Source organism: Phaethon lepturus, unplaced genomic scaffold, assembly GCF_000687285.1.
Source record: "Phaethon lepturus isolate BGI_N335 unplaced genomic scaffold, ASM68728v1 scaffold11336, whole genome shotgun sequence".
In the NCBI taxonomy this organism is placed as follows: Eukaryota; Metazoa; Chordata; class Aves; order Phaethontiformes; family Phaethontidae; genus Phaethon; species Phaethon lepturus.
Window position 1 is genome coordinate 36308 of NW_010544124.1, and position 12694 is coordinate 49001.

At 39.2% G+C, this 12694-nt stretch overlaps 1 protein-coding gene across 1 annotated transcript in view; it reads right to left on the reverse strand.

The window, feature by feature from the left end:
• LOC104621941 (oncostatin-M-specific receptor subunit beta-like) overlaps positions 1–6489 on the reverse strand; it is a 24039-nt gene extending 17550 nt beyond the window's left edge. Inside the window, exons 1-2 of the mRNA XM_010288575.1 lie at positions 6417–6489; positions 2162–2325 (exon numbers count right to left, since the gene is read on the reverse strand). Coding sequence (XP_010286877.1) covers positions 2162–2325; positions 6417–6489 — 237 coding nt within the window. The remainder of the gene's footprint in view (positions 1–2161; positions 2326–6416) is intronic.
• Positions 6490–12694: the final 6205 nt, after the last annotated feature.

The following is a 12694-nucleotide window of genomic DNA, read 5'->3' on the forward strand; positions in this document are numbered from 1 at the left end:
TTTATGCAGCTGGTATCTCGTTGTAGTTCTGAGGCACAGCATCTGAGGACAGTAACATCAGTGACAGGCAGATTAGGAAAATATCTGCTGATTTCCCCAAAATGCTTGACCGCTTTAATATGCACATGCAAGAAACATGAAAAAAAAAAAGTCCAAAACATTAGAGCTCCATCAAGGTAACAGAAGGATAGCCTAAAATATAAAAGGAATTCAAAAATCATGAGAGCTAACTGCTCTGTAATTTGGCAAACATTTTTCTATTGAATTTTATAAATCCAGACAAACAGCAAAAAATAGAAAATGTTCTGCTGCTCTCTAAGAGAAGATGTCCTACAGATCTATCTCAGCATGTACTACTAAGACCCACCTGGGCCCTAAATAAGCTCCACCAACACACGGCACAGCAACTCAAACTAACTAGGGAACCGTGTAGTCACACAGACTGACAGAACAAAATGTACCCCAAGCACCAGCATGACACCCCGTAAGTCAAAAAGTTCTATTAATTACTTGTAATTATGCATACATTGCAGAACAGAACATGTCTTTCAGTGCTTCTTAAAGGAACCCTACCAGCTGCCATGACGAGCTGTACCAGAGCCCCAGCTCACACTGACAGCTCAAAAATTGCTCTCCATTACTGTCTTCCATCAGCAACACCTGCACTTTCATAATCCCATCACTCTGAGAAAAACTCTGCAATCGGTTTACAGTTTAATTTCTCAGTTATAGCACTGAGGAGTGTACCCACTGCTTTGGAAGTTATATAGACTGCCCAGGCTTTGTTATGAGCAGACTCACAGAGCCTCTTTATCGGTACACATTCTTCAGAAAAACACAGAAGCAAATACGTTCCTGTGCAGTAGTGACATCCAAAATACCCCATTTTTCTGGTCATGTTTATAATGAGTAACAGAACAGACTACATCCTTGGATTCGAAAAACTCTTTCTTTCTTCCAGCAAGTTAGTAAGAGTTTGTTGGAAGGATACTCCAAAAAACCACTTAAATTTTTGTAGTTATATGGCCCCAGTTTCTGACTGCAGGGTTAGATCTACTCATGGGGTGTTAAAAATCCTACCGATGTATCCAAGTGGTCAAAATCTTCTGAGCTGCACAGAGCTCATCTGCAGTGAAGATGTGCTTCTTCAAACTCAAGAGACAAAATACTACCAACTAGGCTGATCAGAGCAAGTTGTGATTCTTAGTAGTGCCCATCCTATTTTATTTACTTCTGATTTCAGAAAAATAAGCCCTTCTCTATTTTATGTGCTTTCTCACAAACAGCAGCCTTAAATGGGCTAGAGCAGCTTTCCAGTTTTACTAAGTTTTAACATGTGCATTTCATATTCTTCCATAGTTCAATCTGGAGATGACTCATAATAGGTTATATTATCCCTAAAATATGCATTTAGTTCCCAAAAGATTTTGTCACATCCAAAGGAGAGGAAATATTCTTCGGAGGCAAAAGTTCTCACACTGAAGTCACAAACTGAGGAAAGCATTGGGAGGAGGCCTAAGCCTATGATTTGGGTGGTCCTCAGAAAACGTGGCTGATTTATGTGTTAAGGAAAACTAACAGGATAGGGACTTTGCAAAAGAGACATCACTACTTCTTCCTTAACTGCTAACAGGGCCAATCACAGGGCTTAAAAGGCTTTGCTCACACTAAGACTTATCCTTTGGTTCATAAAGTGAGAGGAACTGCAGCAACATAACTCACGCTCAGCTAGTACCCACTGAAGGGTACTAATCATGCTGCAAAAAATATGGCCTTTAGGAGCAATGGATTGTTCTTGGAGGCTGCTTAGGGGACCAGCACCTTGAAAGGGAAACAGAGGCCTTCAAAATCAGATCTTCTAAGTCTGCCCACCACAATCCCTCAGTAAGTGTATGCAAGGCATATCTACATTCTGCACAGGTGGAAATGACTTCTTCAACTAAGCCAATATTTCTTTTACACAAAAACTGGGCACAACTTTAGACCAGGTCTAGCACCCAGTGAAATATGGAGGTATTTCTAGTATGGTTTTGCAAATACTATGTTGTAAATCTTAACCCTATACAGCAAAGCTACCTGCATATGCATCTGAACATTTGGTTTTCCTTTAGCTTCCTTTATATTGTAAATATCTAATATATCTTTTTGAAAATACACTTACTGTCCACACAGTAGTAGTTTGATCTGTTCGACTGACTTGTATTTCAAAAGACATCGCCAGTTCAGTATCATATGCTGACTTGCCAACATCCCATTCCACCAACAGCCGCTGAAGAGCCAAATCCTTGGAAATGTTAAGGTGTGTTACTGGAAACACAATGGATTCTAGGAGAACAAATTATTAATGTTTAGCTAAGTTACAAAGAATATTTGAAACAACAGTGGTTAGAGGTAAAATGGGTTCCACACCATAGAGTTCTGAAGGGGGAAAAAAAAAAGTGATCACGACCCATGCTGTTGATATCAAAAACAAAGATAATCTTTCATCTTAAGGCATCAGCAGGCTAGAATGAGATTCCTGAATCTACTCAATATCCCCCCCCTCCATGATATTGAGTATGCTATTTAATTTATTTATGCCCTCAATTTACTAGCTACTCTATGGGAATATTGATCCATCCCTTTATAGTCTTACACAGAGGAACAAGGTAATGTATTAACAGGGACTGAACCCCAAGAAATCCCAACCCTCGTCACTAGGGCAGAAAATCTAGGCTCAATTTTGCTCTCTGGGAACAGTATTTGAACAGGGTAGGTTAAGAGTTTCCCTCTGCTAGGTAGCTCAGATGATAGTCCAGTATTAGGCACATTCATGGTTGTTCTACACAGATCTTAGGTACTTTTGTCAGGACTATGGATTCTACTGGAATTAGACAGCTAGTTATAATGGCATCTCCATTCTTTTGTGGGTCTGGAGTTGAATCCTAGAATAAAATAAAGTTTAAATGTCAGACTGAAGTCCCTTTCGGTGTGAGGAAAGGCCCCTTAAGAAGACTAGTCTGCTGAAAACTACCGACCACCTTACGAATGGTCCCTCTTTTTAGATGTCTGCTCTGTCACCCCTCCCAAAAAACCCTAACTCTTGGAAGAGATGAAATATGGTGCTTGCTGATCTGTATCTTCTCTTCTTCCTGAAAAATAAACGAACAACAGAAAAGCTTCCTAAACTTGATCTGTTTGTTAATGAAGGGAACTGAAATGGCCAAGTAACTAGGCTTTTTCTTTTGCCACAATTGCTTTCCAAGATGCTTCTGCTTGTTACAAACAACAAGGTCAGAATGCTTATAGTGACCAGGACACAGAAAATAAATCACAGAAATAACTGTGTGTTTTAATAAAACAATACTAATCTGGGCATCCCTGCCCCACTATAGCCACAGCCCTCAGGAACATGCTGGATTGAGAGACCTCGACAGCTCCTTCTCCCAAAACTGCCACCTTCATTCATTTCTCCCAATGTGCTTCACCCACTGACCCAATGATTATCTGACACTTTTACAGAATATTACCGGCAGAAATGCAAGCATTCAGGAAATTTAGTTTGTGAATCTACATTTTCATAGATGCTCCTGGCAGCAATCAGATATCGAAACCATTTTGCAATTTATCCTGCTCTGTACTAACTTCTCTGCAGCAGTTTCCCTATATATGGATCTTTACATTAACTGTAGGAAATGAAAGGCTCAAGAGAAGCAGCTTTTATAACAATCCCTGATCAGTCAAAAGAAGGAAATAATACTTTATAAGCATATTTATTAATTATGAGAATACAGACGCTGACACAGCTTAGTTGTTTATACAAGTCCAGCCTATAATTAAAGAATAAATGGGGGAAAGCATATATAGTACCATCAGTAACAACTTATAAAAAACTGCTGAAAGACGGGATTGTTTCTCTTTTCGCAAATCATCTATAAACTCTGTTGGTATATTTTTAATCCATTCCATTTTGAAAGGTACTGGAAGTCAAAGCAAAATGAAAATCATATGCTTTCAATCTCGATGAAACTACTGCCATAGGCTTCTTTAGATATGCTTGGAGGGAGAAATCAAGGTTTCATTGTTCAAACATTTGGTCTCAGAAACAGGATCTAGGATACATTGTGATATCCTAAAAAAGTTTTTGAAGAAGTCGTGTACACACACATATGTGCACATGTACCTTCCTCTTCTATCAATTCTCACTGCAGCCTTAGTGTAGAATTACTGGGAAAATATGAACGTGTGTAAATTACATGAAAGCAGAATTTGACAGCATTAGCGTGTTCTGTATGTTTCAAGTAATGTTTCAAGTGCAGAAACAGTTCGGCTATGGTTATAGAATGGTCTTTAAAAAGCATATCTGCTTCTTAACAGTTGCTTTTGAAAAATAATGGCCATCAGTTTTATAGTACAATAAGGAAACCCAGCACCTATGACAACTAGTAGGTGTCTGGAATTGCAAAAATAAAGTAGGAGGCCTGGGGATAAATTTCACTTGCCCAAATGACAAGGGAGCAGCAATTTTAGGTTTTACTGGAAAACAGAAATATTGTTAGCTTCACTGCCAAAGGCTGACCAGGCAAGGAGCCAGAACAACGAAAGCAACAAAGTGAGCCATAAAATTAACTGTGGAAGCAGAGTATCTTATGTTCTTTTGGGAAGGCTAGACAAGACACGCTGCATCGCCGCACATTCTACAGACTTTCACAATCAAAACAAGGTAACAAGGCTGTTAAAATCGCACTTATGCTAAGGAATTGACTGTAATGTTGTTCCTCGCCAGTACGTAATCTGAGCTGCTCATTTTTTGGTCAACATTACCTGTATGTTCATCGTCCTGTTATCTGAGAGGATGCTTCTAAGGGCATCTCATTTCACATATGCAAATGGGAGGTTGATCTAAAGCTCTGCACCCTTGCCATTCTTGTGTTTTCCTTCCGAAGTGCTAAAGCTACTGGGGGAAACAGATGGGCTCAGCACAAATAAACAAACCTAAAAGAAGGGACCCAGCTAGTCTCTCACTGAAACTCACGGGTGAAAAGTAAAACTCTCAGGGAAAGGAAACAAATATTCCTGAAAGAAAAGCCAACCAGTTGGCAGGAACTCATTCCTTTTTCAGGGTGTGCCATTAAAAGAAACCCCTGCATATCTTCTGAATTTCCTTATCGTCTTTTCTGCTCCTTCTCTAGCCAATTCTAATTGAAAGTGTCACTACTATACCTATTGCATTGATGATGAGCTTGCCTTTCTTCTCTACATCTGTCTCTTTTTGTAGTATAATTTACACACATAGAAATATTTGTAGCATTCACAATCATCCCCTCCTAGCAAAGTTAGATAATCAAGGCATCTTAAGACGTGTTTTAACTTGCGACTATATGAATTATATAGTCACTTGAGACTTCATTAACAATGGAGACTAATTTTATTCCTGAACAACGGCATGTGAAAACAAGTGACCAAGTTACTGTAATGCAGTAACTGTTTGGACTTGCCTGCATTACAGTTTTGCCACTCTAGGGGCATTGGTAATAGACTCTCAAAACTGAGGAATTGGCACCTCGGGTGAATGAAGTGTGAACACATGAATTTCAAGGTTGAAGAGAGGCAAAAAAGTCTGAAATAGATATATTACCCCCTTCAGTATGACAAGAAGTACATTTATGCAAAAAAACTGCCCCTCTCCCTCCTTCACTAACTTAATTAAGGCAGTACAACTTCTATAATATAGACTATAGTTCTAACTATAACTATAAACTATAGTCTGTTTAGTTCTACCTTCTTAATGGTGGTCACAGAAAATTCAACTAAAAATATTAATTCCTTTTTTTTTCTTTTAATGGAGTTATGCCCAATGCTATTGCCAGCAGCAAGTGTGCACGCAGTACTTTTAGCTAAAAATACACAGCCTTCGGGGAAGTTATCCTTATATTCTACTTTGTTCCCTCCAAATATGCATATTTGCTTTTTTATTTGTATTGGATACTTATGTGAAGTGTAAGAAATAAAAATCCAGTCCTGGAACCTTGTGGCACAATCAGAAAAGAGCCAACAGAAGTGCTAAAGTTTTCATAGATGAGACAAATAAAAAAGAGAAAGTGAGGGGAAGGGGTAGAAAAGCACAAAAGTTGTCAAAAAGCAAATAAATTTTTTGAAGATGACAGAGTACAGATCAAAAACACATGAGACAGAGGAGAGCAGGTAAATACAGTCTGGCTTCACATCATTGCAAGTTATTGATTCAACAGGCTCTTTTACATGATGGGGTTACAAAAGGTAATTATACAAGTTGCTTCATCATCCTACCAAAGAGAGGAATTTGATTAAGCATGTAACATGTTGCTTAATCACAGGAGACTTACAAATGAGCAGGTCCAAAGCCTTAGTTGCTGTAGATTCCTTCCACATAGAAAAGCAAATGTTCAGACATTTACCTTGTTGTGAGTATGTAATGTGGCAAGTCCTCAGGAGCAGCAGTACTGCCAGAACCACGAAGTGATTCATCATCCATCCGCGTTTTCCTGCACAAGACTTATCAGGACAAAAAACATTTCTATTTATTTGTTTCTTTTAAGAGATATGCATACCAGACAATAGTCCGGGTAATATTACTGTTTTTAAAAATTAATAAATAGAAACCCAACTACACAGACTGCCGGCAGTTTAAGAGAAATTCAGGAAGAATGGACAAAAAAAGATAAGGCATGAAAAAACACTCATTTTTAAGGCCTGGTTACAGCACAGGGAAAAATACACTACACTCAAAAAGTTCAATTTAACCTAAATAAATAAAACACATAATATCTTTAAAGTTTTCCCTCCACTTATTTACAAGGAACATTAAAACAAAATTTTGTCGTGATACATTTTAGGGTATCCATCCTAAGAAGGAAAAAGAATGTTATCAAAGATGCAAAAGACCTCGTGGTTCCTGCTCTGCCTTGAGCACAACAGATGAATCCAGCAGACTTGAGCAAGCATGGACTCACCCTTTGCCAGCACCCAGGACACGATACGGAGGGCTTTAGTTAGACTGCGGTTGAAATACACATATCAAAGTCTTAGCAAGTTCCATTCCCTGAAGGACTGTCAGCTCAAGAACCACACCGTTCTATCTAGCATTGATTTTACAGCTTTTACGTTGACATTGTGACAGGATGAAACTCCATTTGACTTGCACAGTCTGGTCCTAAAGGACTGATCGTATGTCAGATCTCATAAGATATGAATCACCTGCAAATTCCCCCATGCAGAAGGGAGAGATAAACATTCAGCAGCAGTATAGTTAAAAGCACTCAGGCACAGAGGTTACAGGAGTCCAAACAACAGGAACAGGACTATGGATACAGCTATCTTTAACTTTTAATTTCCACATTTTAAATTTCTGGAGCTGTGTAGAATACTGATAAAGAGAGTCTTCTACCACCGGTTCCATACAGAAGTTGAAACTACTTAGCAGGACAGATAACCAGGATGACCTCCCGTCCCCACTAAAGCCAAGGACAGAACATTTACTGATTTCTGAAGGGCCAGGAATTCACTAGCAGAAAACCTCCAATTTACTACCTCAGAGCTACAGAGACTTAAGTTTAATGACCCTGCCTTAGATTCAATGATTTTGAGGAGCTCTGAGTTTCTCCAAAGGATCAAAAGAAAAGATTTCAACCTTTTTTTTTGGAAGTTTCTAAAGGTCACATGGAAATTGTAGAAGAGTCCTGCATGAATCACAGAATCATTAAGGTTGGAAAAGCCCTTTAAGATCATCACGTCCAGCCATCAACCCAACACCACTATGCCCAAAGCACTGCAACCCAGGCTCAACGCTGGGCACATGCAGCACCCTTGTTACAGTGTGCCCCAACTTTTTCCTTGGCAGCACAAATGCTTCACATGGAGGTACCCGTATTTGAAAGGTCAGTGTTGCCTTGCCAAATGTATAGGCTTATGCAATCTTTCTTGCAATTATACCAATATCCTCAAAAGTATTTGGACAACACTAAAATCAATATGAATAAAGTATCTAAATATTTTTGAGAACCTAAGCCTAATTCACAAGAAATTAATAGGCTGTTCCCATAACTGACTTAGGAAAATCTGCTTCTTTATAGATTTTCTAAGTCTAGACTTCTTTTATGACCTGATGAAATTTAATATCTAATCTGATATGTTTTGCCTGGAATAAATAAAATAGCATGCCTCTTTGTTGTAGAGTAATGAGTGGCAAGTAAGTGACACAAAAAGAAGTCTTTCCAAAGCAGATTATGTTAAAATTTCTGGTAACTCTTCAGTAGATTGTCATTCTTTTGAATTATACGAAACAAATATTGAGACACAAAGCCAAATCTTGCATGCCCCTTTTCAGAAAAAAAAGTTAAAATAAAACTGTCTTTAAAAATCATGGGAGTTAAGACTCTACTCTTAGATCAATTTAATATGAGGGTGGTCAGTTTGGTTTAGTGGCATAACTCCTGACTTAGTTATAGCAGTGTGATGAAAACCTGGCCCCACAAGACTCCTGATTGTGTAAACATCTTCGGGGCTGGACACACAAAATTTGCCCTGTTTGTCATCTATCACTTAAATCCAATATTGTGGAAGTCATAACATATTAGACTATTTGTTTAAATTACTTCCTATTTGGAAAACAAATCCAAACTCCTTTCTGCTTTTAAGAGGCATTCTCAACTGTTGTATTGAAATAAATGTCTAATTTAATTATCTGTCTCCAGTCACTTACACTGTCAGTTCACTAATGATACAGCCTAGATCACTTTTATTGATGCATAGTACAAACGCCCTATGCTACTAAAGGGCAGTGTGGTATAATAAATGATCAGCAGAATATAAACATATTTTGGACAGCTACAATGCCTTTCACTATTCAGTATGTTAATAATCTTATTTAATACTGTATAATAAATTGTCATGATATGTGCAAATGTAGGTATCAAACCAGTTGTCAAATGTAGGTATCAAACCAGTTTTCACTGGAAAAGTTGTGGAATTCTCAAACAAAAGAGAATATGCACTAAATTTAAGTATTTATTCTATTTTTCTAAATTATTCTATTATTCTGAACGCTAGTCAAGAAAAAAGAAAGAGTCCTTAAAATATGAGTCATACTTTGAATTGAATCATCTTTATGCCGAAAATTCTGCCTATGACTAACAAATTAATCACATACAGTAATTACTAACAACTAATGTTAAGCACTTATTCTGTATTATCAATAATTAAGTATTTTTATAAAATCATCATTTAAAAATCTGTGTCTTGGTTACAAAGATTAAAAGAGAATCAAAACAGTTGCACAAGATACATTACTAATTTCATTTAAAAAAATTATGATAATAGATTAACTACGTCCTTGCCAAAAGTGAAAATAATTGAACAACAAAGGCAATGAAGACAGGAAGCCAGGGAAGGTTTTCAGGTATCTAAATAATTCATCACCCTGAAAAAGGCAAAGTGCTGCCTCTGAGAAATAATAAGCAGCTATCAAATGCCACAAGAAAAGTGACAATCACAACCACTGTTCTGGTGAACATCTTGGTGAAGATTTGCCAGTCTGAAGAGATATGAATACCACACCAGCATGCCACAGTTCGTCACCTGAGAACGAATCACTGCTGACTTTTTTTAAGTCTAAGAGAAGTCGTGTTTTGGCACCATGCTCCAATCTGGAATGCCTGTGTACTTTGTTTCCATGGATTGCAGGTAAGAAGAAGAAGCTCTCATGCCAGTGATTTTGAATATGACCTGCAGATATGTAATTTGAGTACTTTTTCTTTTCCAGTTACTTTTGTCATTACGATAACTTTGCAATGGCATTTCTCTAATTCTATCACAGTATAACAGAGCAGTTTGTCAACTGAGTTTTGAAAGGACTCATCAAAAATCTCCATCACTCCAAGGATGGAGATTCCACAACTTGTTCCAGTGGTTAACTACCCTCACTGTGAAGGTTTTTTTTCTCCTTATATTCGTATATTCATTTTTCTCCTTATATTTTTCTCCCTATACTCTCCTTACTACACTTTGTGCCCATTTCCTTTTGCCCTTTGGTGTACACCTCTGCAAAAAGCTTCACTCTCTCTTCTCAGTAACTTTCCATTAGTCAGGTGAGGACTGCCGTTAGAGCTGCCCTTACCTTTCTCTTCTCAAGGCTAAGCAAACTCAGCTCCTTCAGTGACTCCTATATGTGCTTCAGCCTCCAAAGCCTCCTGGTGTCTCTCTGCTGGACTCAGTCCAGTCTGTCAGTCAGGAGTCACTGGCTGGGAGCTGGAGCTATATGGTGCACATACTGCTGCAGTACCTGGAATAGCCACATGTGTAAGGAAACCCCTGCTATGAACATCTACTATTAGCTGGCCGCAGAGTTAATCTGTTTGTATCAATCTTCCTAAAGCCACATATTTCAAATCATACGTCATACAACTTTCCTTTCTCAGTGCACTTTGCGTATTTAAAACATCTGCCAGTCACAACCCACATCCTCAAATGAACCAGAGCCTGTACACAGGCTGGGAAAATAAAAGTTTTGAGCTGCTAGGATCCAGAAAACTTTATCCATTTAAAGGAGAGTATTAGATAGGGACACCACATCATAAACACTATTGATGGAACCGATATTCCTAAGGCAGATGTGGAAGAGGATTGTCAGTGAGACAACTGCAGTAATACTACTACTTTGGATTTATATCACACTTTTCATCCTATGTTCTAATTCCCTCTCCCTCATAGACAGACAGACTAAGGATATGAATCACAACTGAAGTTCATACCACGCAGTACAAGGTCACTAACATAACCAACATGTTTAGTGCCAAAAGCTAACAAACTCCTTCCATAGCCACCAAAGAGAAAAAGGCACCCCTAGAAAGTAAGCCAGACCACAGCTAGACTAACTCACCCTCCAGAGGTGTTTTTTTCCTGTTAAATAAATTGATAACAAGGTAAGTGCCAAAATGAGCCAGAGTGCCCTAAGTCAATGACTTGTACAAAGACTCTACACTGAAGTGTGTGCCTACTCTCCTGGTTCCTGCAATTCCCAGTATATCCCTTGCAAAATCAGCAGTGCAGACTGACATCCAACTAAGGCAGCTTTACTTGAAACAGGGAGCAGTGTCAAGCCATAGGAAACCTATTGAGTGCTGGTAAAGTAGCACCTGCCAAAGCATACTACAACTAAACAGATCCCTCTTCAAAACAAACATCACACTGTTTATAGAAAATTTAATTTGCAAGAGTTCTGATTTCTGAAAACAAATGAGTAGCTGAGATGCCAAATTCTGAAGTGGATGAACCCTTCCTTTGGTCCTTGTACTCAGGCTTTCTTCTCCCACAAAATTTTAAAGATGGTTTCAGTTACACTCAGCGCATAAATACATCTGTGTATAAGACCCTGAAAGCTCCATTGTGATCTAATGGATGAGCAGCAAGTTTAAAAAGCTGCATATGGAACGAATTTCTATAATTAAAGTCTGATAGACGTGTAATCCTTTGATCACTTAGGGATAGATTTATTTCCTTTTTTTTTTTGATAAATAGAAGGCTCTTTGACGCATGCTGTGGATTTTCTAAAGAGCTTTGCCAAAACAGGAAAATATTATGTACTTCAAGGTCCCATGAAGGCTGGAATCCAAACAAAAAAGCAATTAAATAGTCAAAAAAAAAAAAAAGCAATTAAATAGTGAAAGAATGGGTTCTAAAAACGCTCAACAAACTGTGTAAGATTACTCCTGCCCCATCAGAAAACAAATGCTAACAATCGTACGGAAGGAATCACGTAACATGGTGGCATGACTCATACCAACACGAAGAATAATTTTACCATGTTTTTCAGGCATGATCTGATTGTAACACTGTTAGGATCTAGTTTACTCTGCTGGAGTAGGGACTGATCCAGGCATGCAATATTTAGATAAAAAGAGAGATAAAAAGGTTATGCCAAAAAAAATAGTCAAACTCCGAAGAATGAAGGAACCACACTGGAATTCATGATGTCTCATTCACTCCAATGGCTTCGAGATTAAACAACAGATTTGAGCTGCTTAAAAGAAAGCAGGAGCAACACTTTTCCTCTGTATGATGCCGGATTTAAAGGTCTGGGTCTTGCGTTTCTGAGCAAGTCAACACCTTCCCGAAGTAACAGGAACGGGAAACCTTAAAACAAAACCTCAACACCTGGCAGGAGCAGCATCCCACGAAGTACCTCACCTCACAAATTTTTGCTCGGGTCAGATCAGCAGCTTTTATGCTGTAGTTAAGCAGTGACATCTTGAAAGCAGAAAAGGTTGCGGGGTCATAAAACGCGTTAAATTAAGCGGTAAGCGATGGTGCTGCCGGGCAGGCTGTTTCTGGAGGATGAAGGAGCAGAACGAGGACGGCGGTGCCGAGGCGTCGGCTCCCCTCCCTCCCGCAGCCCCCGGACCCCCCCCCCCCCCGCCGTGCCCCGGCTGCCTGGAGAAGCGGCGGTTAGAGGACCGGCAAAGGGTGAAGAGGGCTTAACGGGCACCAGAAGGACTAAACTTCCAAGTAAAACTCCACAGAGCGTTTCAAAAACGGCGCCGGGGTGGAGAAGGTGGGTTTTCCTCAGCGGAGCGGGCTGAGCTCCTCAGCGGGCGCGGCGGGGCTCTCCCCGCGGCAGGAGGAGGGAAGGGGGGGATTACTGAGGGAACGAGAGGCTGCCGTGAGACCGGCATAACTCACC